Source organism: Gracilinanus agilis, chromosome 4 (assembly GCF_016433145.1).
Source record: "Gracilinanus agilis isolate LMUSP501 chromosome 4, AgileGrace, whole genome shotgun sequence".
NCBI lineage: Eukaryota > Metazoa > Chordata > Mammalia > Didelphimorphia > Didelphidae > Gracilinanus > Gracilinanus agilis.
This window is the reverse complement of record NC_058133.1, coordinates 172,472,183-172,494,627: the sequence shown is the minus strand read 5'-3', so window position 1 is coordinate 172,494,627 and position 22,445 is coordinate 172,472,183. Positions and strand designations below refer to the sequence as shown.

General features: G+C 41.0%; 1 protein-coding gene and 1 pseudogene across 1 annotated transcript in view; one reads left to right on the top strand and one right to left on the bottom strand.

Annotated features, from left to right (window-relative positions):
* The window catches only part of MYO19 (myosin XIX), a 65,537-nt gene that overhangs the window by 40,629 nt on the left and 2,463 nt on the right, over positions 1-22,445 (bottom strand). Inside the window, 7 exon segments of the mRNA XM_044674289.1 lie at positions 2,957-3,059; positions 3,793-3,862; positions 4,463-4,595; positions 6,499-6,612; positions 7,091-7,239; positions 7,596-7,731; positions 17,703-17,849. Coding sequence (XP_044530224.1) covers positions 2,957-3,059; positions 3,793-3,862; positions 4,463-4,595; positions 6,499-6,612; positions 7,091-7,239; positions 7,596-7,731; positions 17,703-17,714 — 717 coding nt within the window. The 5' untranslated portion in view covers positions 17,715-17,849.
* Positions 13,863-16,687, top strand: LOC123244546 (annotated as a pseudogene).

Sequence of the window (22,445 nt, the reverse complement as noted above, 5' to 3'; positions counted from 1 at the left end):
AAAACCAACAAGAGGACAGAGTAAAGCAACTTTCCTGCAGAAAATAACTCAAAAGGGAGACAGAGAGGGTCTGGTTCATTGGTGTGAGAAGGGTGAAGCTTGCAGCAAAGAGGCACTAAGAAGTACCAGTATAAGCCAACAAACTCTGCCACCCCACACCTATTGTTTCAGGTTCTGAACCTGGGCCTAAGCCAAACAACTATGAGGCCCTGAGACCTTGCCTAAGCCAATAGGAGATCACTGCTCTCATGCATATCCCCAAGTCCTACCTAGTGCAGGACCATCTACGGAGTGCCTGCCTGGTGCAGGTCCCAGACTGAGGCCCCAAGCCCAAGCCTGCAGTTTGGACCTGAACCCCAGGCACAAAGCAAGTCCTCAGTGCACTTGGAGTGTATAATGCCAGAATGAGGTCCAAAGCCCCTTGCCCAAGCCTGAGGTTAGGCCCTGAGCCCCAGCACAAGGTAGCTCATAGTGTTCTGAGCTCTGCAAGCCAAAAGCAGTCTTAGGGGATGACATGTAACCATGTTAAAAGCAAATATTAATAAATGCTTTAAAAAATTAGAATTGACCTAATGGAAAAGGAGATCCAAAAGTTCATGGAAGAAAATAATTTCTTAAAAAATTAGAATTGAGCAAGGAGGAGCTAATGACTTCATGAGACATTAAGAAACAGTAAAACAAAATAAAAAGAAGGGAAAAAATAGAAAAAACCATGAACTATCTCAAAAACAACTAGCCTGGAAAATAGATCCAGAAGAGATGACTTAAGTGTTACTGGACTACCTGAAAGTCATGATTAAAAAAAAAAAAAAGCCTAGATGTCACATTACAAGAAATTATCAAAGAAAAGTGTCCTGGTATTCTTCAACAAGAGGATCAAATAGAAATTGAAAGAATCGGGGGCAGCTGGGTAGCTCAGTGGATTGAGAGCCAGGTCTAGAGACGGGAGGTCCTAGGTTCAAATCTGACCTCAGACACTTCCCAGCTGTGTGACCCTGGGGCAAGTCACTTGACCCCCATTGCCTACCCTTACCTTGGAGTAAGTAGTAACTCTTCTGCCTTGGAGCCAATATTCAGTATTGATTCCAAGATGGAAAGGGCTAAAAAATTTTTTTAATTAAAAAAAAAAAAGAAATTGAAAGAATTCACAGATCATTTCCTGAAATAAATCCCCAAATGACAACTCCCAGGAATTTTATATCTAAATTTAAGAGCTCCCAGGTCAAGGAGAAAATACTTAAAGCATCCAGAAAAAAAGAATTCAAATACCATGGAACAGCAGCCAGGATTACCCAGGACACAGCAGCTTCCACATTAGGATAGAAAGGCTTGGAATGATATTTGAGAAGGCAACAGAACTAGGTTTACAAACCAAAATCACCTACCCAGTAAAACTGAGTATATTTTTTCAGGGGGAAAAAATGGTCATTTAATAAAATAGAAGACTTCCAGGTGTTCCTGATGAGAAGACCAGATTGAAACAGAAAGTATGATGTTCAAATGCAAGACTCAAGAGAAGCATAAAAAGGTAAAGGAAGAGAAAATTTAAAGGATTCAATAAGATCAAACTGTTTATATTCCTACAGGGAAAGATGATATTTGCAACTTAAAATTCTTATCAGTTTTGAGAGCAGTTAGAAGGAATATAAGACAGAGGATGTGGGAGTAAGCTGATTAGGATGACATGATATGCAAAAAAAAAATCAGGGGGTGAAAAAGAGGACTGCACTGAGAGAAAAGGGAAGGTAGAGGTGGAATGGAGTAAATTATCTCACCTAAAGAAGCATGAAAATTACAGTAGAGGGGAGGATGAGGGTGGTGACAGGCAATACTTAAACCTTACTGTCATTGGAACTGTTTCTGAGAGGGAATAATAAGCATATTCATTTGGGTATAGAATCTTATCTTACCCTATAGAGAAATAGGAGAAGAATAAGAAATGGTGTTGGGGATATAAGGGAGGGGAAATTGAGGGATAGTGAGTAAAAGCAAAACACTTGTGAGGAGGAACAAAGTTGAAAGGAGAAAGAGCGAGATCAAAAGGGGTAAATAAGATGGCAGAGAATACACAATAATCATAACTGTGAATGTGAATAGGCTGAACTCACTCTTAAAATGGAAACAGATAACAGAATGAATTAAAAACCAGAATCCTACAATATGTTGTTTACAAAAAACATAATTGAGGCAGGGAGACACACACAGAATAAAGATAAGGGGCTAGACCCATATTACTTAGCACAGTGTTCTATACCAGGCAGGTACCTAATAAATGTGAATGAAACTTTCCAATAAAAAATTCTTCCTTAGTTAATAAGTCTTTAGCAATCAGAATCCCATAGTCAGAGGTGATTTGCTCTGAACTGTCCCTCCCCCACAATGTATATATTTCAGGACACTGCCTCATTTTTCCCCTAGCTTTTTCCATCTGATGGGAATCTGGTGGGGCATATACTTGCAATCTGGACAGTAGATACTCCAGAATTCACAATTAAAAGATCTATATCTAGCATGAGTTTGTTACTTATCATCTACATGACTATGCAAATTCTTTACTCTAAGTTTTAGTAATCTCATTTGCAAAACAGGAATAATATTTGTCTTTCCAACAACATAGGTCTAATCCTAAGGATCAAATGTAAAGAGAACTCTATTAACTGTAACATGTAATTTAATGTTAGCTATCATTATTATTTAAAAATATGACAGTTAATTAGGCATAGATCTATATACAAACAAGTGTTAGGAATAACAATGGGATAACAGAAGAGGACAGAATCAGTTGGAATTTGTCTAGGAAAATATCCTAAAAGAGGTGACTAAAAAAAAGGGTAGTGAGGAGAGTAGTAGATCCCTTGGAGGGCTGTAAAAATAAATAGTTCTAAAATCTATAGGAAAGAGCATCATAACTTACAGTCCCATGACAGGACTCTGGAACTCAATGCCTCATACAGACCTGATAGAAAATATGAAAATTCCTCTCCAGTGGGGCTTGGTAGGCAACTCGAGTTTTCTCCAGGAGGTATGTCTGGATAGAGGCTCCAGTCATCTGCTGAGCTCTAAGGAATAAAAGGTGAATATATGGATGGCAAAGCCCAAGGACTGCTAGTTACTAATAGTCTTACCATGATCCCTCCAAGCCTGTGGATAGGATGGGGTCCACTGCTAGGTCTAGGGGTCCTCCTCACCATGCTGCATGCAAAGAGAGTATAAGGAGGACCACTTTTCCCATGTGAATTTATAAATACATATATTTTAGTGCCAGAGAATCCTATTCTCCCTGACACAGTGATCTCTCTTTTTGGGATGGATCAGGTTGTAAATTTCTAGTGAAGGCCCGAGGCCTCCAGGGGACAGCAGTTGCCTGAATCTGTCCAGGGAGCATAAATGTCCTATAAGCCATAAGGCCCAAAACTCAAAGTCAATGGCTGGAAGCAAGGGGAGACCAGGGCTGGGGAACCCACAGCTGTTAGGCAAATAAGGACAGAAAGAGGAGCTTGTGAATAAGCAAAGTTCTGAGAAGAGAAGCTCTGCTTTCCTGTAGAAGTTCTGCTGGTCCTCCCTTCCTCCAGACTCCTATTCTTGTGCCCTGTCATGCCAGTGGAGCTCCTCATTTATAGGGACACCAGTCCAACTCAAACTGCTATGTCCTGGCCAGTCTACTCTCTGCAAAATAAGGGCCAGAGGGGTCACAGTGGCCAGGTCACACCTTTCTTCAGTAGTCTTGCTCTGGATCCCTCCCAGAGGTGACCCAAAGCAGTGGCCCAAAACCTGTTTTTTTTTTTTTTTTACCTGTTCAGCTGAAGCTGGATGTACTTTCCAAAACGGCTGCTGTTGCTATTGCGGAGAGTACAAGCATTTCCTGGAAAAGAAAGAAAGTCACCATATTCTCCTCTCCCCTCTGTCACAGGGTCCTGCCTTCCTTCTCAGAGGCCAGACCTTTTAGCTACCACACCCCAGGATGAAGTCAGTGGGAGATCTCTTTAGGCCCTTCCCCTCCCAACAAGGTCTCCATCAAGATAGGTTCCCATTTGGAGAGAGGGGCTACCTGTCCTCTAGTCATAAGGGACAGGTTGGGGGGAAGGGTACAGGCTGAAAAAAGGGGGATTCAGGCTAGATAAAAGTTAGGATTTCCTGGCAAGAAGAAATCTGCAGTATTGAAATGGACAACTAGGGGAGGCAAGAAGGTCCCCTCTCTTAAAGTGGGGAAACATAGTCTTTAAACATAGGATTGGTTCAATGGTTGTAGTCTGGTGTCCAAAGAACAGCCAAGGTTCCTCCCCAATGTCTTTTTCCTGACCTGTGGTGCTGTTAATGTAGCCAACTTACAGAGATAGCATTGTTGCCTGTGTTTGTCTAAGTCGAGGGAGCCCCTGGATCACAGGGTGCTGGAGAGGACAGATGGAAGGCTGTGTCCTCAGTCAGCTAAGGAGGGCCCGGGGTGGGGGGTGGGGGGGATTACCAAAAGCCTCCATGACTGGATTAGAATCCAGGACTCTCTTCTCAATTCTCTCCACTGTCTCGTGGCTCTCTTGAGAGGCAGAGGGATTAGCGACTGTGGCATAAAACTTCATCAGGCACCGAGATGTCCAAGTCTGCAGAGGAAGACAGCCTTATGGAAGTTATGTCCAAGAACTTTCCCAGACCCTGTCATAGGTCTGTCAGTTAATAAGTCTTTTACTGTGCCAGGCACTGGGAATAAAAAAAAAAAGGTAAAAATATCATCCTGGACCTCAAGGAACATTTATTCTTTTTTCAATTACATGTAGAAACAATTTTTGACAATTTTTTCCTGAAATTTCTTGATTCAGATTTTTCCTCTGCCCTCTGGGTCTCCCCAAGGCACTAGAGTCTGATATAAGTTACATCAGCACTTTCATGCAATACGTATTTTCATGTTCCCCATGTTATGACTAAAGGTACATATCACACATACAATAGAAAACTCATCAAGGAAATAAAATAGGAGATGACATGCTTTGATCAGCAATCAAACTCCAACAGTTCCTTCTTTGGATGGGGTTAGCACTTTTTTAAAAAATCATGAGTCTCTTGGGGTTATCTTAGAACCTTGTTTTTGCTGATAATAGTTTAGTCTTCAAGACTGATCATCGAACAATATTTCTGTTGCTGTATGCTATATGCCCTGAAGGAACGTATGGTCTTGAACAGACAACATGTAAATGACTAGGTACACACAAGCTATATGCAGTTATTGGCAGAGAGAGAGAGAGAGAGAGAGAGAGAGAGAGAGAGTATGTGTGTGTGTGTGTGTGTGTGTGTGACAGAAAAGGCCTTCTGCAGAAGGAGCAATATGAGCTGAAGCCATGAAACAAAGAAAAAGAGGTGCTGAGGCAGAACACATCAGTAGGAAAGACAGCCAGGACAGGGAAACAGGCAAGGTCTGCCACAATGGCGTGCCCTGGAGAGGCCCTTCTGGGGCCAATTTCATCAGATCAGGGATGACCTGATGAAATTGGCCCCAGGAGGGCCATTTTCTCGTAGAGGTTGCTGGGAGGCCCCCCTCAGGTTATCGACTTTCTCCAAGCAGGCCTGTTTTCTCCCCAGGAGGAGGCCTGCCCTGCCCACTTCTCAGGAATGTGGAGAGTGTGGGGATCAAATGAGATCACAGACTGAAAGGGAATTTTAAATTGCTGAGAAGGCAAGCAAGTTGAGGTGAGGGCAGGGAGCGTAGCAGTCAGCCTGTCCCTGGCGGAGTTCTGAGGTAGGCCTGCTTGGACTGGTTATGCCACTCTGGCTTTCAGCCTTGTGAAATCTTCCCTGGTATGCCAGCCAGGAGCCTCCGTCTTGAAAGTAACACCTTCTTGGTGGTTCCCTCCCATCTCCATCAGCCAGCATGGAGCCCTTCCCATAACCTTGGAGGCTTGGAGGAGGAGGGGACCCAGCAAGGCCCCAAGGACAAAAATCCAAAATCAGATAGAGCATGAAATCACAGAATGTTAGAATAAAAAGGGTGCTCATCTAGATCAATTCTGATATTGCACAGATAGGGAAACTGAGGCACAAAGTGGGACCCTAACTTGCAAAAACTTATTCACCAAGTGAGTAGCAGGGCCAGGCCTAGGACATAGGTGTCTCCTGACTACCTGTTCTTTCTAGGGTGGTGGGTAGTCCAGTAGATAGAGCCTTGGGCCTGGAGTTAGGAAGGCCCGAGTTCAAATCTAGCTGCAGATATTTCCTAGCTATGTGACCCTGGGAAAGTCATTTCACTTGTTTACTTCAGTTTCTTCAACTGTAAATGAGGGATAATTATAGCACCTCCCTCCCTAGGTTATTGTGAAAATCAAATGAGATAACACTTGAAAGGCACCTAGCACACAGTAAGCATTTAATGCCTATTCCCTTCCCTTCCTGCCTCTCCTACTACAGGGTTGACTGATCAAGGAACTGAGAAAGCAATCAAATACGCTCCTAAAAAAGAGCTGGGGTTTCTAATCTGGGTAGACAATCTGACAAAGACAAAGCATGTTTCTTTACCTTCCCTGCTCCACTCTCCCCACTAACAATGATGGACTGGTTGACAGGTTCTAGCAAGCTCTTGACATTCCTGTAGGTCTGTTCGCCCACGGTGAAGATGTGAGGCTTTAGTTTCTGAAAAACCCAAGGAAACCAGCACATTAAGGGACACGCAAAGGAACTCTCCTCTGAAACAAAAACCACTGGGTGAATGCTAAGATAGGCAAAGCATTCCTCTCTCTCCCCACCCCCACCCCAGCATGGCAGGAAGACTTCCCGGATAGATCAGAGATTGTGTCCGAGCCTTCCCAATCTGGAAATGGAATGCCTCTCACTTCTCTCCCTGCCCCTTTTCCTGCTTTCTACCTCAGACACACAACCTGACCAAGAGAACATTTTTCCAGCCTTCTGTATGTTGATTTAACAAAAGATTTCACTCTGCTTTCTCTACCTGCCCCCTCCAGGAGTTGCATTGGACTTAAGAAAGTCAGCAACTCTAGGATGAGGGACCTCTCAGGTGATTCTCCCCCTGGACTAAGCACAGTATTTGGGCTGATGCTTGTTGCTACTTGACCCAAAAAGGAAAAGGAGGGAAGGAGTGAGCAAAGCTTGCCTGGAGTTGAGGTGCTACGTGGTAGTCCTTCATCAGCTCAGGGCAATAGAGGTAAGGGACAGGTTTAAAGGGGTTCAGAGCCACAAGAGTGCAGCCGGCATTGGTGTAGAACACATCCATGTGGTACCTCTCCTGCAGACACTTCAGGACTGAGACAAATGCACCATTAATTGAAGAAGTGCTAGAGTAAATGAATACAGCATACACACCCACATAACCACCCAGCCACCACTCTAACTGATCCTCCTCTCTTATAATTAGTCAGATGCCATTTTATGTACGTTTTTCTGCAGATTCTGCTCAGATCTAATTAAAATGAAGCCCTCTTAGGAATGGCCCTAGCTCTGAGACCCAACCTGAGGAAGTTCTCTGATGACTGATGAGATCTGAATCGGCAGTCCTAGCTTGGAATTCCAGGTCCCACCAACTTGGCTTTGGGTCCTTCTAAGGAAAATGGACCCATTACCCCCAAGTCCTCCCACCTTGTCAGAGGCTTGCTCCCTACCTGTTGCTGGAGTCACAGGATTCACCTTTGTGAGATCATCCAACTCAGCCAACTGGACCTCGCTCTCCAGGAAAACTTGTAGATCTTCCCTGAGAGGGTCACTGCCAGAAAGGGAGTCTGTTTTTTGGCCATTGACCTGTGAAGTGGAAATGAGAGGGCAAATGGGTGCTGGATTATATATATATATATATATACCCTTACTTTTCCTCTAACTAGTAGAGAAAAGTTCAAGGCATTGCTAAAAATCCCTGACCAGTTCAAATCCTTGAATATGCAGACTGTGCCTGGACTTGATTCGCAAACAAACACACAGGTAAGCTGCCACTAACAGCTATTTGTGTAAAACCCCAAACCAGCCAGGGGTCTGGGAGCCTTTCTGTCCTCATTAGTAAGTAAGTAAGGCTGGCCAGCAAACAGACCAGGGAGAAGAGAGGAGAGGAAGGAAGGGAAGGAACCAAGGGAGGGCAAAAGTATAAACTCTGAAAAGGATATAAATTACAAGGTTAAAATATTATAAAATAAAAAGGTTATAAATTAAAACCCATGTCTTCCCTCCAAGATTTTTCTAAAGAAATTGTTCTTTAGAACATCAGTTCATGGAGACACAGATCCATTATCTAGTTGGAGCAAAGTTCCTTTCTTGCCCTAATTTGGTTGCTGACATTCTTCATGTTTCCATCTCCCCTTCTACTAGTCAATCTCATCCACACCAGTTCATAGCCTTCCCTCTCCCTTCCCTTCATCTTGAATCACAGGAGTGAAAAAGAAGGGAATAATTGTCTTCCCAGAAGTTTGGCATGTTCTCCTCCTCTTGACCTCCTGGAACCCTAGATCCCTTCCTACAAAATCAGAAAGGAAACAACAAATTGGGAAAAAATCTTTATAACAAAAAACTCTGACAGGGGTCTAATTACTCAAATATACAAGGAGTTAAATCAATTGTATAAAAAAATCAAGCCATTCCCCAATTGATAAATGGGCAAGAGACATGAATAGGCAAAGGTCCCTTCCAGCTCTAATAGTATGTTGGTTTTAAGGATTACCTATTCATCACTAGGCCCCCTCTGGCCCTGATAATCTCAGGGGAAGTTTCCAGATACTCATTCAGAAAAGACAGAGCCCAAAAAAGGATGAGGCAGAATGCAACTGGTTTGATTCTCATACTAATAAGGGTCACAATTGTATTTCTCCCCTCCTAAAAAAAGCTCCAAAAGTTACTTTGTAATCTAAAAAATCTGTGTCCATGTGGCTCCCTTCCAGTAGAATATAAGCTTCTTGAGGACAGGCTCTATTTCCTTTTTGTCTTTGTATCCCCAGAGCCTAGAGAGTGACTGCCTTAGAATAGGTGCTCAATAAATGTTTGTGGAATTGAAATAGTTAGAAATTAAGGTACTCAGATCTGAAGATGATGTTGAAAGTCAAAATGAGTGCAGGCTATACCACCTCTACAAGTATGGAAACTTGGGGGTTGGTCAGCTGTTTTAAGCCCTTAAGTTCAAGAGGCCAAGACAATAAAAGGCTCCTCTGCCTTACTGGAGGGCAGGTTGCTGACATTTAGCTCTGCTATCAATTCTGTAAGCTTAGTCACAAGGACCAAGGACCTGGCCTGTAAAAGCATGGACTGAACAGGGCACATCTCTTCCCATTCCTAGGTATTCTTAGGTAACAACCTAAGAGTGATTGTTTTAAGTCTAGGGATGACTCTGCAACCAATGATTTTTGTACAGAGGTCAATTTCCTGCCCAATTGACAAAATCTAATTATTTCCTCCCTCCCTCTCTTATCTTCATCACTTCAAGAGTTAAGGGTGGGATACCACTGTTGGGTTTGTATCCCAAAGAAATAATAAGGAAAAAGACTTGTACAAAAATATTTATAGCCTCACTCTTTGTAGCAGCAAAAAATTAGAAAATGAGGGCGTGTCCTTCGATTGGGGAATGGCTGAATAAATTGTGGTATCTGTTGCACTGAAAGGAATAATGAACTGGAGGAATTCCATGTGAACTGGAAGGACCTCCAGGAATTGATGCGGAGTGAAAGGAGCAGAACCAGGAGAACATTGTACACAGAGACTGATACACTGTGGCACAATCAAATGTAATAGACTTCTCTACTAGCAGCAATACAATGATACGGGACAATCCAGAAGAATTTATGAGAAAGAACGCTATCCAAATCCAGAAAAAATTGTGGGAACAGAAACACAGAAGAAAAACATATGATTGGTCATGTAGCTCAATATGGATATTATTAGGGTTTTGATGTTAAAAGAGCACTCTACTGCAAATATGAATAACATGGAAATAGCTTTTGAACGATGACACATGTATAACCCCGTGGAACTGCTTGTCAGCTTAGGGAGGGGGGAGGAAAGAGTAGATTCATGAATCACAGAAAAATATTCTAAATAAAAAAAAAAGAGTTAAAGGTAGGGAGGGGGCAACTAGGTGGCTTGGTGGATTGGAGGTACCTAAATGGAAGAAGCCCTAGAGAAGGGAGGTTCTGAGTTCAAATTAGTCCTCAGACACTGCTTAGATGTGTGACCCTGGGTAAGTCATTTAATCCCCATTGCCTAGCTCTTACTGCTCTTCTGCCTTGGAACCAATACACACTACTAATTCTAAGACAGAAGGTAATGGGTTAAAAAAAATTTTTTTTTAATTAAGGGATTGGGGGGGAGGGAGGGAGGGAGAGAGAGAGAGAAGGGTGGGGGGTGGGTTTCAAACAGATGTCTGAGAGCCCTGTAGTTTGGACAGCCTACTTTCTGATACTTTAAAATTTTTCTGGGGCAACTGGGTGGCTCAGTAGACCAAGAGCCAGGAACCCTAGAGAAGGGGGGGGGGGAGTTCTAGGTGCAAATCTGGCCCCAGATACTTCCTGGCTTTGTGACCCTGGTCAAGACACTTGAACCCCATTGCCTAACCCTTACCACTCTTCTGCCTTACAACTAATATACAGTATTGATTCTAAGATGGAAGGTGAGGATTTAAGATAATAAAATAATAATAATAAAGTAAAATTTTCTTTCCCCCAGAACCTGTCCAGTTAACGCAGACTTCCCCCTCCTCAATGCTGGCCCCTCCTGTTTGGTGAGCTAAGGAGGATACTCCCTACCCTTTCTCCTCTTTCTCTCCACAATGTGGTGTTTCCTTCCTAGGCCCAGCAGTGAATGTCACCCTGAAAAAGGGTAGAGGAGCCCCATGGCTCTCAGAAGACAATGCTGGCCTTGTTCCCCTGGCCTGTAATGGTTCTTGTTCTGAAGGGAGTGGAGCTATACACAGACCAACTAGACACATGGCCAGGCTGGGTCCTGTCCAGCAAATAAGACTTGTCCAGGACTCACTTGGTGTTTTCCTGAGTCCATATCTGGAATAAACCTGAACTTGCAATGCTGGGCTTCTTGGAAGCCAGATACACATGGGTGCATATAGTGTAGTCTCTACTTGTCTTCTCCTTTATGGAAGTGCTGCTTCCCAGATAAAGGCAGTGCCTGCCCACTGTGGGTGGACATAATCACCCTTTCACCTCTCCTGAATGGAAGTGGCTTCAATTGTCCACTGCATACAGTTCTTCACACTCCAGTCATGCTTAATGTTCTACCTCCTTGACAACCACCTTGCTGTCACCCAGTGTAATCACTCCCAACTCCCTTCAGTTCTGGAACCACAATCAAATCTACTATGTCATTCCTCCTAAAAAGGGTTTGAGAGTCAATTTACTTCCCTAAGGCTTCCAGAACCAGGGCAGGAACATTCCGAACCAAAATCTCTCAAGGTTACCACATTTCCTCTATATTAGAATGTAAATTCCTACAGGACAAGGACTATCTCATTTTTTTCTATTTGTATCCTTAGATCTTACTAAAGCAGCTAAAGTTGCCCAATGAATGGAGCACTGGGCCTGGAGTCAAGATGACTCACCTTCCTGAGGTCAAATATTAACTAGCCATGTGACCCTGGGCAAGTCACTTAACCCTGTATGCATCAGCATCTTGTCTGTCAAATGAGCTGGAGAAGGAAATGAGAAACCTCTCCAGTATCTCTGCCAAGAAAACACCAAATGGGGTCAGGAAGAGTCAGGTATGACCAAAATGACCAAACAACAAGACTTACTACAGTGCTTGACACGTACTAAGTGCTTAATAACTGCTTCATTCATAAATTCATTCATTCACTATGACCCAATCCAAGTGAAAACCAAAAGACTGCCCCACATCAGAGCACCATGGAGAGGAACTTGGCAAGTGGATCAATCACCAAAAGAAGTTATAACAACAGCAATAGAAATAACTACTCTTTACCACCCCAATCCAATTTAAACTCTATACCAGCTGAGAACAACATTCCTATAGCACATCTTTAATCATGTCACTGCTTTGCTCAAAATCCTTTGGTGGCTCCCTATTGTCTACCAAATAAAGCCCAATCTCTTTTCCCCAGCACTTGAGGACCTCTGCAAAATGGTGCCACCCTGCCTTGATGGCCTTATCTCATCACCTCATATTATTATTCCGCCAGTTAAAATGAAATTACCACAAACTGCTGGCACTCTTCTTTTACTTTTGCTGTTTACTTTATTCCCTAAATCCCTCACCACTGTCATCTAACATGAGCTGGAAGCCTAATCAACCTTTTGAAATAAAGCTTGGCCTTAAGATTTACCTTCTGAAGATGCTTCCTTGACCAGCATTTTTATTGTTTTGTTTTGAATACTGATATTTAGTCACTACACCTTTGGATCCACTATGGACCACTATGAACTTTGCACCAAAATGGTGGTAAACTCCTAAACCTACATGAAGCCTGCCAGGGCTGCTCCTAAATCAGAAGAGAGCACCTTTCTCATAGTCCAAAAAGAATCTTTCTCAGCCTGCTCTACAACTGAACACATTTCAAATCAAAACAGATGGAGAGTGAAAGTAAGGAGCTGGATGGAGATGTATGTCACACCTAGGTCAGCCACAGAATGTTCTCTTCCTTAGCAACCCGAGTCCTCTATTGTGCAGTTGTGCCTCAAACTTGGGGACAAATGGGGCAGGGACTATTAAAGATGCCACAGAGAAGAAAGCAAAGAAGGATGCCTGAATTGCCTAAGACAACACATTGAGTCACACAGACCCAATCCAGCTCTCTTGGCAACTGGCAAAGCCCTTCAGGTCTCAAGGTTACTTGTGGAAGACTTTATTTTATATTAAGAAAAAGGAAAAGGAAGTTTTCTGTTTTCATTTCTGCAGCTCTTCCAGGGAAGGTAGGGCCCTTTTTGATTGTTGCTCATTAGAAGTGACACTGTGGACTATTGTAAAGAATAAAGAATTAGGAGTAAGGTAATCTGAGTTTGGCCCTAGCCCTCAAACTTACTACCTGAGTGACCTTGGGTAAGTAATTTCCCTTCCTTCTTGGTCTCAGTTTCCTCCTCTGTAAAAGGATAGGATGCTTTCAAAGGTCCCTTCTAGCTCTAATAGTATGTTGGTTTTAAGGATTACCTATTCATCACTAGGCCCCCCTCTGGCCCTGATAACCTCAGGGGAAGTTTCCAGATACTCATTCAGAAAAGACAGAGCCCAAAAAAGGATGAGGCAGAATGCAACTGGTATGATTCTCATACTAATAAGGGTCACAATGTGTGGCATAATAGAGCAAGAAGCTTTGAACCAAATATAGCAGGACTTATGTGGAACAGACAATAAGGGCACCTTTATGATTTTATGGTTTCAGAGTCCCTGGAATGGATATCTGAGACAAGCTGGAGATTTTCTGCTCAAACATACCCCAATTCCTTTCTCCTTCCCTTCTCAATTCAACTCCATAATTTGCTAAGGCAATTATTAGCACATGCAAAGCACTCTGCTAGGTGCTGGGGGATATACCTCCAAAGTCCCTGACCTCAAGGAGTTACATCCTACTAGAGGGACACAACTTATATAGCACTCAGTCAGGAAGATTTCCTTTGAGGAGTGTAGGAGTCCAGGCATATATTAATCTTGATATTTTAGGGGGTGCTCAAAAAACTGACTCTTATGATATTTCTTATGATTGGTTTCTGTAACCTTGAGTTAAATTGAACCTTAACCTCAAATTCCTAGCCCTTACCTGAGCTCAGTCTCCTTATTTTACCAATAACAATCAATTAACATATGTAACATATGTAAAATCTTTAATACAGAGACAAGGATATAGAGTGACAGAAGCTAAACTTTCAGGCATTAATTAAGGTAATCTTGCAATGTTATCCTGGGGTCCCAGAAGTAGGGGTACTCAATGTACAGCAATGAGACCTAATGGGACAGTCTTTAAGAAAAGGGATTTAAAAGTCGCACCAGTGGTCTGGCTAACTTGGAATACAGTGAGAACAGCATTAGAGGCAGAAACCATACAGGATTCTTTGGTCCAACCTGCCTTTCCTTCTAACTAACTTGAATACCTCTTATCTTGCCCCATGTTGGGTGCCAATAGGAAGATGTCCACCAACCTCACGAAAGTTCCTAGTGGGTAGAACACTCAGAAAGGGGAACCATGGACTAAGAGAAAAATGGGTGAGGGGTAAAAGTCTAAGGCAAGGAGAGCATAAGGTAAGAAGAAAGTCACAAAAACAAAGAAAGTTCTGACATGAAGTAGTCAGACAGCGTGTTAGCTCTGGTGGTCAAGAGCTTAGATGGTCAAGAGCTTAACCTTTAGCCAACATACTGGTGTTTTTATTGAGATTACAACAGTATAGGGGGAAGGGAAAATGATAATTAGACAAGTGGTCTAATACATTAACATTATGAGGTAATCATCACAAGATACAAACTACCTGATTCTAAGACAATAAGTATAGCCAATGCCTGGATCAGGAGTTCATATGGCCTAAGGCATCTAATTTTGTTTGATATATATGTTAACTGATTGTTATTGGTAAAATAAGGAGACTGAGATAACTGATCAGTCTTCTGGAGTGTAGCCTCAGGGAAGGGCTAAGAATTTGCTGTTAAGGTTCAATTTAACCCAAGGTTAAAGAAACCAATCATTAGAAATATCATAAGAGTCAGCTTTTTGAGTACTCCTAAAATAATATCAAGATTAATATATGGCTAGACTCCTACACTGGGAAGAGGTCAAGTTGGCAATGGGGAGGAGGTAAATATCAGACTTTAGTAAGCCTGGACAAATGCAGAAAGGAAACAGGGAACAACAATTAGGTGAGTTTTGGCTGGAATACAGATTATGTAAAGGGGATTAATCTGAAATAAGTCTGAAAGCCACTCTAGTTTTGAAGAGCTTTATGTTTATCAAGCTGAGCAATCTAGACTTCATCTTAGAAGCATCTGGAAGCCTGTGAAACTTCTTGAATAGGGAAATGGCATAGATCTATGTTGTAGGAATATCACTCTGGAAGCTATGTGTGTGAAGGATGGATTGGAGAAGGGAGAAACTTATTAGGCCTTCTGAAAAGCCCAGGTGAAAGGTGGGATGGGCCTGTGGGAAGGGAAAGAGAAACTGTAGAGATATAAACAACAAGACCCAGCAACTGGCTGGATCATTCTTCCTTGACAAGAACAATTTCCATCAAGCCAGAAGCTGCCGACCTTCAAGTCAATGCTGCAGATATGGGCACAAAACTGATCTTGAGATTCATGCCCTCCCCTCCCTCCTGGATTTCTAAGAGCAGCTGGAAACTCACCAGATGCCACCAGAATGTGATGCTTTCCAAAGTGTAGGATCCTCATTTGGGACAAAACCATTCTGGGTAGCCCTTCTCTTCATAAAAGAAAACTCTCCCTGGGATTCCCACAGCTTCTCTTGGACCAGCTTTGTTACTAAACTGGACAATTCATGGTACCCATCTCTACCAGATTTGGGATCTGAACTGGATTCCCTTACCATAAGCAGAGTATAATGGAAGATATTGCTTGGTCCTTTGGAAGAATATTTGCCAGTTCTTCAGGACCAACTATTATCAGTTGCTATTCACATGGAACCCTCCTCCACTTTATTTAAAGTTCTCTGAGTATTGGGCAGTGGCTGAAAAGGCCCTAAGCCCCAGGGTGCTGCCTCCCACAGCCAACCCCAGGCCCCTCCTGGAGGAGGAGGAGTTGGGAAAGTGCAGAGGACAACAAGCAGAACTGCCACAGCCCAAGTACAACAAAGATATCAAGGATGCTAGTGAAACTGACCTGGCAAAGTAAGATGAGAAAGATTATGTCAAAATGAAGGAACAGATGTATCCACTCAAACTGGCATCTCTCAAGAGGCAATTACAACAAATACAGGAAGGTGCATGATAAGGAATATCAGAAAGGGAGGAAAAAATGACCAGCAGCCTAAACAAAAGATATGAAATAAAGAACTTTTCCATCAGCTGGAAACAGAACAGATAGAGGGAATTATGTGAAGGAGAAAAAAAGCTGCTGGAAAGAAGTTTGAGATAAGAAGGTAGAACTAAAGAAGAACCTGAATGCTGAACTTAAGAAGAAAGTGAATGAAAATGAAGCTAACAATGGAACAGACAGGTGACTCAATGGAAATGGAGCCCAATATCATGAGGAAATTGAGGCAGAGGCCAAATTATTCAGTTCCAATCCTGGACAAGAGGCAGAAACCTGCCCCTGCCCAGCTGAACTACTGGCTGACAGATGAACAAACCATGGAGGACCTTGGATCATTAAATAAGTTTAAATCACCCAAAAGACCACCATTCCCCTCTTCTCCAGAGTATCTCCCTTCTATCCCTGCAATCTCATTATCCAGAGCAGGGGTCGGCAACGTATAGCTCTTTCTGCAGGAGCCATAAAGTCAATTTTTTTTTCAGGCACTGTTACAGGAGAGTGCACTGTGAGCACTGTACGGCTCTCACAAAATTACATTTTAAAAAATGTGGCATTTATGGCTCTCATGGCCAAAAAGGTTGCTGACCCCTGGTTTAGAGGTTTGAAGCTCAGATAGAAGATGGCAAAGCCTACTCTGATAAAAGATGGCAGTGTCAGGGCCAAGCTATCTAACTGGAGTCCAAAAAAACCCACTAAGATCAGCTGTGTGATCAGCCCTGTTGGTTCCAATGAGATCTGGGTATGGAAAATGAGTGACAGCAGGAAGATAAGGGTCTACCTGGGCTAGCTTCCATGTGGCCTCCTTGTGACCTACCCTGGCTTGTCCTCGAACAGCTTTTTGGTTTTGTTTTTAAGAAAAATTAAATTTACAGGGAATAAAATAAATAAAAGTTCCCTGAATATTTGCTACCACTACCAAGTTCTGTCTGTACCTATAAGGGTAGCCACTCCAGGGCCCACTGTGGAGGCCTATTGCTCAGAGAGATGAAATCATACCTTCCTCCTGCTTGGGAAGTAGTAAATGAGACATTTTTGTTCCTGCTGATTGTGAAAAGATGAAGATGACCACAAAGTTGTGATCAAGGTTGTGTGCTTGGACAGCGCAGGCAGCTCTGGGAGACACAAGAGTTAAGAAAAGTTCTCCTTGAGGCCAGGAAGATAATGGATATTCTAGAACTAGGTAGAGATGCCCATCAATTGGGGAATAGTTGAACAAGTTGTGGCATATGATTGTGACAGAATACTACTGCATCATAAGAAATGATGAGCAAGTTAATTTTTTAAAAGTATGGAAAGATAATGTGAAATTATGAAAAGTGAAACAAGTAGAACCAAGAGAACAGTATATACAGTGACAGAAATCATGTTTGAAGAATAACTTATGAATGTCTACTTCCAGAGAAAGAACTGATAAATAGTAATATGCAAGACATATATATATATATGCCCTCTCCATTTTAAGGAGGGGTGGGAAGGAGATACCTGGAAATTTTAATGCAATTATTAAACAATTAAATTTTTTAAAAACTAGGTTCTGTCAGGGAAAGGGCAAGGCATTTGAGAATCCTTGGCAAGATGTGAAAACTGTGCTCCTGGTACTCCTGTCCATTGCACTCTTTGCACTTATACCATAACCCACCTGATTTGTCCTGTCACAAAACAAATCCTCATCTGCCAGGAAGAACAGAATATTCTAATACTTAAAATGTGCATTTATAACAGATTGTGTTAGAAGTTCTTTCGTTGCCCTCTCTTGTGAAGTATATCCCAGGCAGATGCTTCATTAGTGCCATCCGAGTTACCTGATGCAGCATATTGCTTTGTTTCCAGCTGGGGCTTTGGGCTGCCAAATGAAGAGGATTTTATGGTTCTGAATGTGGAACAGCTGGAACACAGGCACTGTGAAGAGGTTTGGTTTGGAGAAACCAGTGGAAGATCAACATGAGCACCTGAAAGAAGAGAATGGAAACAATGAGGGTAAATATCAGAAAATCAATATGTGTCCACCTGCTCATACACACATGGATAAAAGTACAGAGTTGAGTTCAGCTCTGAAGGTAAAGGCTGCTCATTTGGGGACTAAGTCAAGCATGCAAACCTGCTGCTCTGGGAAGCTGGGAATGAGGTCAGTGGCCCAGCATTGAGAAGCTGCTAAAATGACAGAATGAGGGTCTGTCCTGCAAATTGCCGATTAGGAGCCTGGGGGAAAATATTTATGATAGTCCTGCTATAGAACGCTTAGGCTATTTTGGCCAAGAGGGAATGCTAGTTTGGCAACAAGGGTTTAGGCCAGATCATCTAGGTCAGCATTTCAGGGGAAAGATGCTCATTCTTGTCCCAAGGATCTGAGGGAGAAATTTCAAGTGTTATGGTGGTCCTTTATGGTGACCAGTCTGAAGGGACCATGAATCTTTCTTTTGCTTATCAGAAAAATTTCACTCCAAGACTGGGCCCAGGCTGGAAGCTTTTTTTTCCCACAAAGTGATTCCCTTTCAGATAGGGAAAATGAAGGGGTAATGGAAGTCTCTCTGTTTTTGACAATCAGATCTTCTATGGATAAGAATTATATTTCTTTTGAGTGTCTTTTTTATGTCATGTTACATGTACCATTTTGTGTATCTGTATTTCTTGTGAGATAATTCCTGAGATGGACTGAAGTAGACAGAGTCAGAGACAGACCAAAGAAAGAGAGGAAGAATAGAATATACTTATGAAGTGAAAGGCATTTTGGGGACATATTTTCCTGAAATAAAACCTGATCTGGGAGAAATACATTTGTTTGATTAAAAAAAATTTTTTTTATTAAGGCCCAATATTGCACTGACATTAAAATCTATAATAGCTTCAGCTGAGAATTTGTTTTACCTTGGTTATTTATTTTTGAAATTGATTGGCTTAAGCTAGGAAATGTGTAATAATTTGTTAATTTGGCTCTTAACTGTAAATTATAGAAAAAGGTATTCTTAAAGACTCATCATGGAAAGATCTTCTTGGGCTGTCTTGTTTATGTCTCTGCCTAATTTTATTTTTGTTTCTTTGTAAAATATAGGAACATCTTTGTTTTGTATTTTGTTTAATGTTCTAAAAAAAAGGCACTTTTTTTTCTCTTAAATCTCCAGATGATAGCCAGATAATGGGGATTACAGAGAATAAGGCATAAATGTAGAAAAACTTAAATGTGTTGGTAAAAAATTTTCTGTTGGAAAATATTTTTAATTATGATGTGAGAATTTTGGGTGAGTGGGTGATTCCAATGTAAATAGAGGAGAAAGTTTTGTTAACAATTATAAAACCTATATTTGGTTAATCACTATTTTAAATTTCTATCCTTGGATTAGCTAAAATTGGTGAGCTTTAAAGTGATTAAGTATTGTAAAAGTTAGTACTAAAATTCAGGGTATTATTACTTGAGTATTTTGTGTGATGATGGCATTTGATCCAGGTGGGATCACAGAGATTTTAATTTTTTCTTATTCTGAATTAAAAGCAAGATGTTGGGTCAAAATTTCCTCAGTTTACCAACTTGTTAGCCTAACATGAATGTGATAATTCATGGTATTAGGAGAAGTAATAGTCTGGATTCAAGTCAACTTTGAACTCATAACAATTGAGCAATTGCCTAAAAATCTGCAATCTATTGCAGATGATGTAAAAATAAACACCACTATAATCATTTTATAGGGTTTGATTGTAATGTGACCTTCCCTTTAAAAAATTTAACCTAAGAGGTTTGGGGACTCCATTGAGGAATTTGTGTAGGTGTGCTCTGATTTTCACTACCTTTGGAAATGTGAGGGACAGGGAAATGAGGGGGTGACAAATTCCTTCACTGACTAAGTGGAGAAAGGGGTGGCCAGCTTCTCTTAGTGAAGCTGGTCTGTGTGGATGAATTTGTTCACCTTAGAAATTTAGCAACCCATCTGGATTAGAATATCAATACTATACCTCTTAATTTGTATTATAATTTTCTTAGTCCTGAGTCAGCCTTATTTTGGGGGGGAATGAAGGGGGAAATGAAGCAACAGCTGTTTCAATTAATAATTCCAGGAAATACATAGTTTCAGAAAAGGCTTGAGTTAAAATCCAAGCTATGTAATATTACAACAGCTAAAAGGCATAACATTTTGCTTTGTATATTTATTTTATAGAACTGTTTAAATGTGAATAATGAAGTTTTCTGTAGTTGATTTAATAAGAGTTGTGATCTGATTTTGTAATTTTACTTTGAAATAATTAATTTGATGTCATTTAATTAAAATAAGTTTAATATCTTACACATTAAGACTGCTAAAAGCAAATTTGTTTAATGTAAACTATTGAATATACAATGAGTTTACATTGCCCTCAAAAAGTTTCAGTTAATTTTTGTCACTTTTTTTTTTTTAACCACAAGGGCAAGGTAATAGGGATTAAGTGATTTACTCAGGGTCACACATTTGGGACATATGTGAGGTCACACTTGAACCCGAGAACTCCTGTCTCTAGGTCTAGCTCTCTATCCCCGAGTTTCCTTCACATAATGTTTAACTGTTGCTATTAGTAATTATTAATCAAGAACTGACTTGGTTGAAATGTAATGTAATCTTATTTACAGGGGAGAGAAATATTTGCACCTGCATCCCAGAATTATTGGTGGAAAAGCTTAAGTTGTGAGATCACATTTTATGAACTAGGTTTTTCTCCCTTTTAAGTAATGAATTTTAATGGGTTGTAATAAGTGATTTTTTTTTTCCAAATCATTTGGAAAAATCACATAATCATATTTATTAATAACTGGAATTTAGTGGAGCTACATTTCTGAAACTACTATTCACTGTGAAAGTTAGATCATAATTCTTATGACAGATCAATACTCTGATCCTAAACTGTAAAGGATAAAGAATTTTTTTTGAAGGAAGTTGGTTTTTTTTTTGTTTTTTTTTTGAGGGCTTGGGGTGGGAAGGACTTTTTAAAGTCAATGATATTTTAACTTGTGATTTCAGGTATCAGTTTATGACCTTCATCTAAGGGAACAACTATGTTCTGTAGTCTGCTGGCTTCGGCTGGGCCAGTTGAAAAAATGACCTTGCAAAGGTGAAGGTAGGATTCTCTTGAGTTGGGGGTTTCCCAATCTTGAAAAATAAGGCACCTAAGTGAGTCTGAGCCTATCTGTGATTCCCTGTGGCTTCACGGTAAGCCTTTAAGATTCATACCTGAATTCAAAAGAACTAAGGAACAGTACTGAGACTGTTATGCCACTTTCTACTTCCTCCTCTCAATAACAAATTCCTCTTAATGAGGGGGCAGCTGGGTAGCTTAGCTGATTGAGAGAGAGCCTAGAGATGGGAGGTCCTAGGTTCAAATCTGGTCTCAGACACTTCCTTCCTGTGAGACCCTGGGCAAGTCACTTAACCCCCATTGCCTAGCCCTTACCACTCTTCCACCTTAAAACCAATACACAGTATTGATTCCAAGATGGAAGGTAAGGGGTTATTTTAAAAAAAAAAGATTAAACCTTGTGTATGGGATGTATTTTGTAATGCAAGTAGATCACACAAGTGTATAGAGAAGATCTGGGAGCATTAGTCTTTATATATGTGATATCTAGTTTATTTGAGCATGGTTAGAGGTTAATTATATTTGACTCCAGATAATTTATTTGATACAATGTAGAATAATTTGCCTTACTTTTTACAAATCCTATCCCAAGTCTATTGTTATAATTAAAGGTGAAATATCTTTGGGGCAAATTCATTTATACTGCCATCGAACACAGAAGCCACATGTTTTCAAAGTGTTGTCATCTACAGCTCTTGTATAAGGATCAGATCTTTAGCACAATCTCATCCTCATGAGAGGGAAGTGAGAAGATTAAAGATATAAAGTGAAAATTTTTTTGGGGGGGGAAAGCCATGTATGTCAAATATAAATTTCTAATTGTGTCTAAGGCTCTGAGTATGTATTAATACCATGTTGTAGAAATCAGGGGTATATCAAAAAATTTTTAATTAGAAAAGCTACCTCTAAAGGTCAAATCCTTATAGAGCCTTTAAAATTTCTGTCCAGTAAGTTGACAGTTTCTACAGTAATTAATTACCTTGTTCTGAAAGAAGTATATCCTTTATGCTGAGATAAGAAAATTAGAATCCTAAGGGTTGAGTTAGCTCTCACCATTGGCAATGTAAAATTTTGGTGACAATGTTAAATTGTATTGAGATTTATTTTTTCAAGCAATTTTCAGGAAAACAGGCTACCAGTGACCTGGCCTAGGAAAAGCAGATCTGCCAGAGGAACTGCTCTGAGGACAAGCATGGTTCCAGAGATCCTAAGAGGATGACAGCAATAGAAAATGTCTCCAGAAACTGGATAATTGTGCATCACAAGACTTTGAATCTTTGGACATAATGGCCTAGACAGTGGAAGTTGAGTCACCTATACTTTCATGTTTCTTCCATGTGCCATTATTCTGTCTGTAAGATCCTTGTACCAGAAGGAAGTGTCCCCTAATAGCTATCTGTCAATGCATCTATCATTTTTTAAACATCATGTTAAACACCCAAACATTA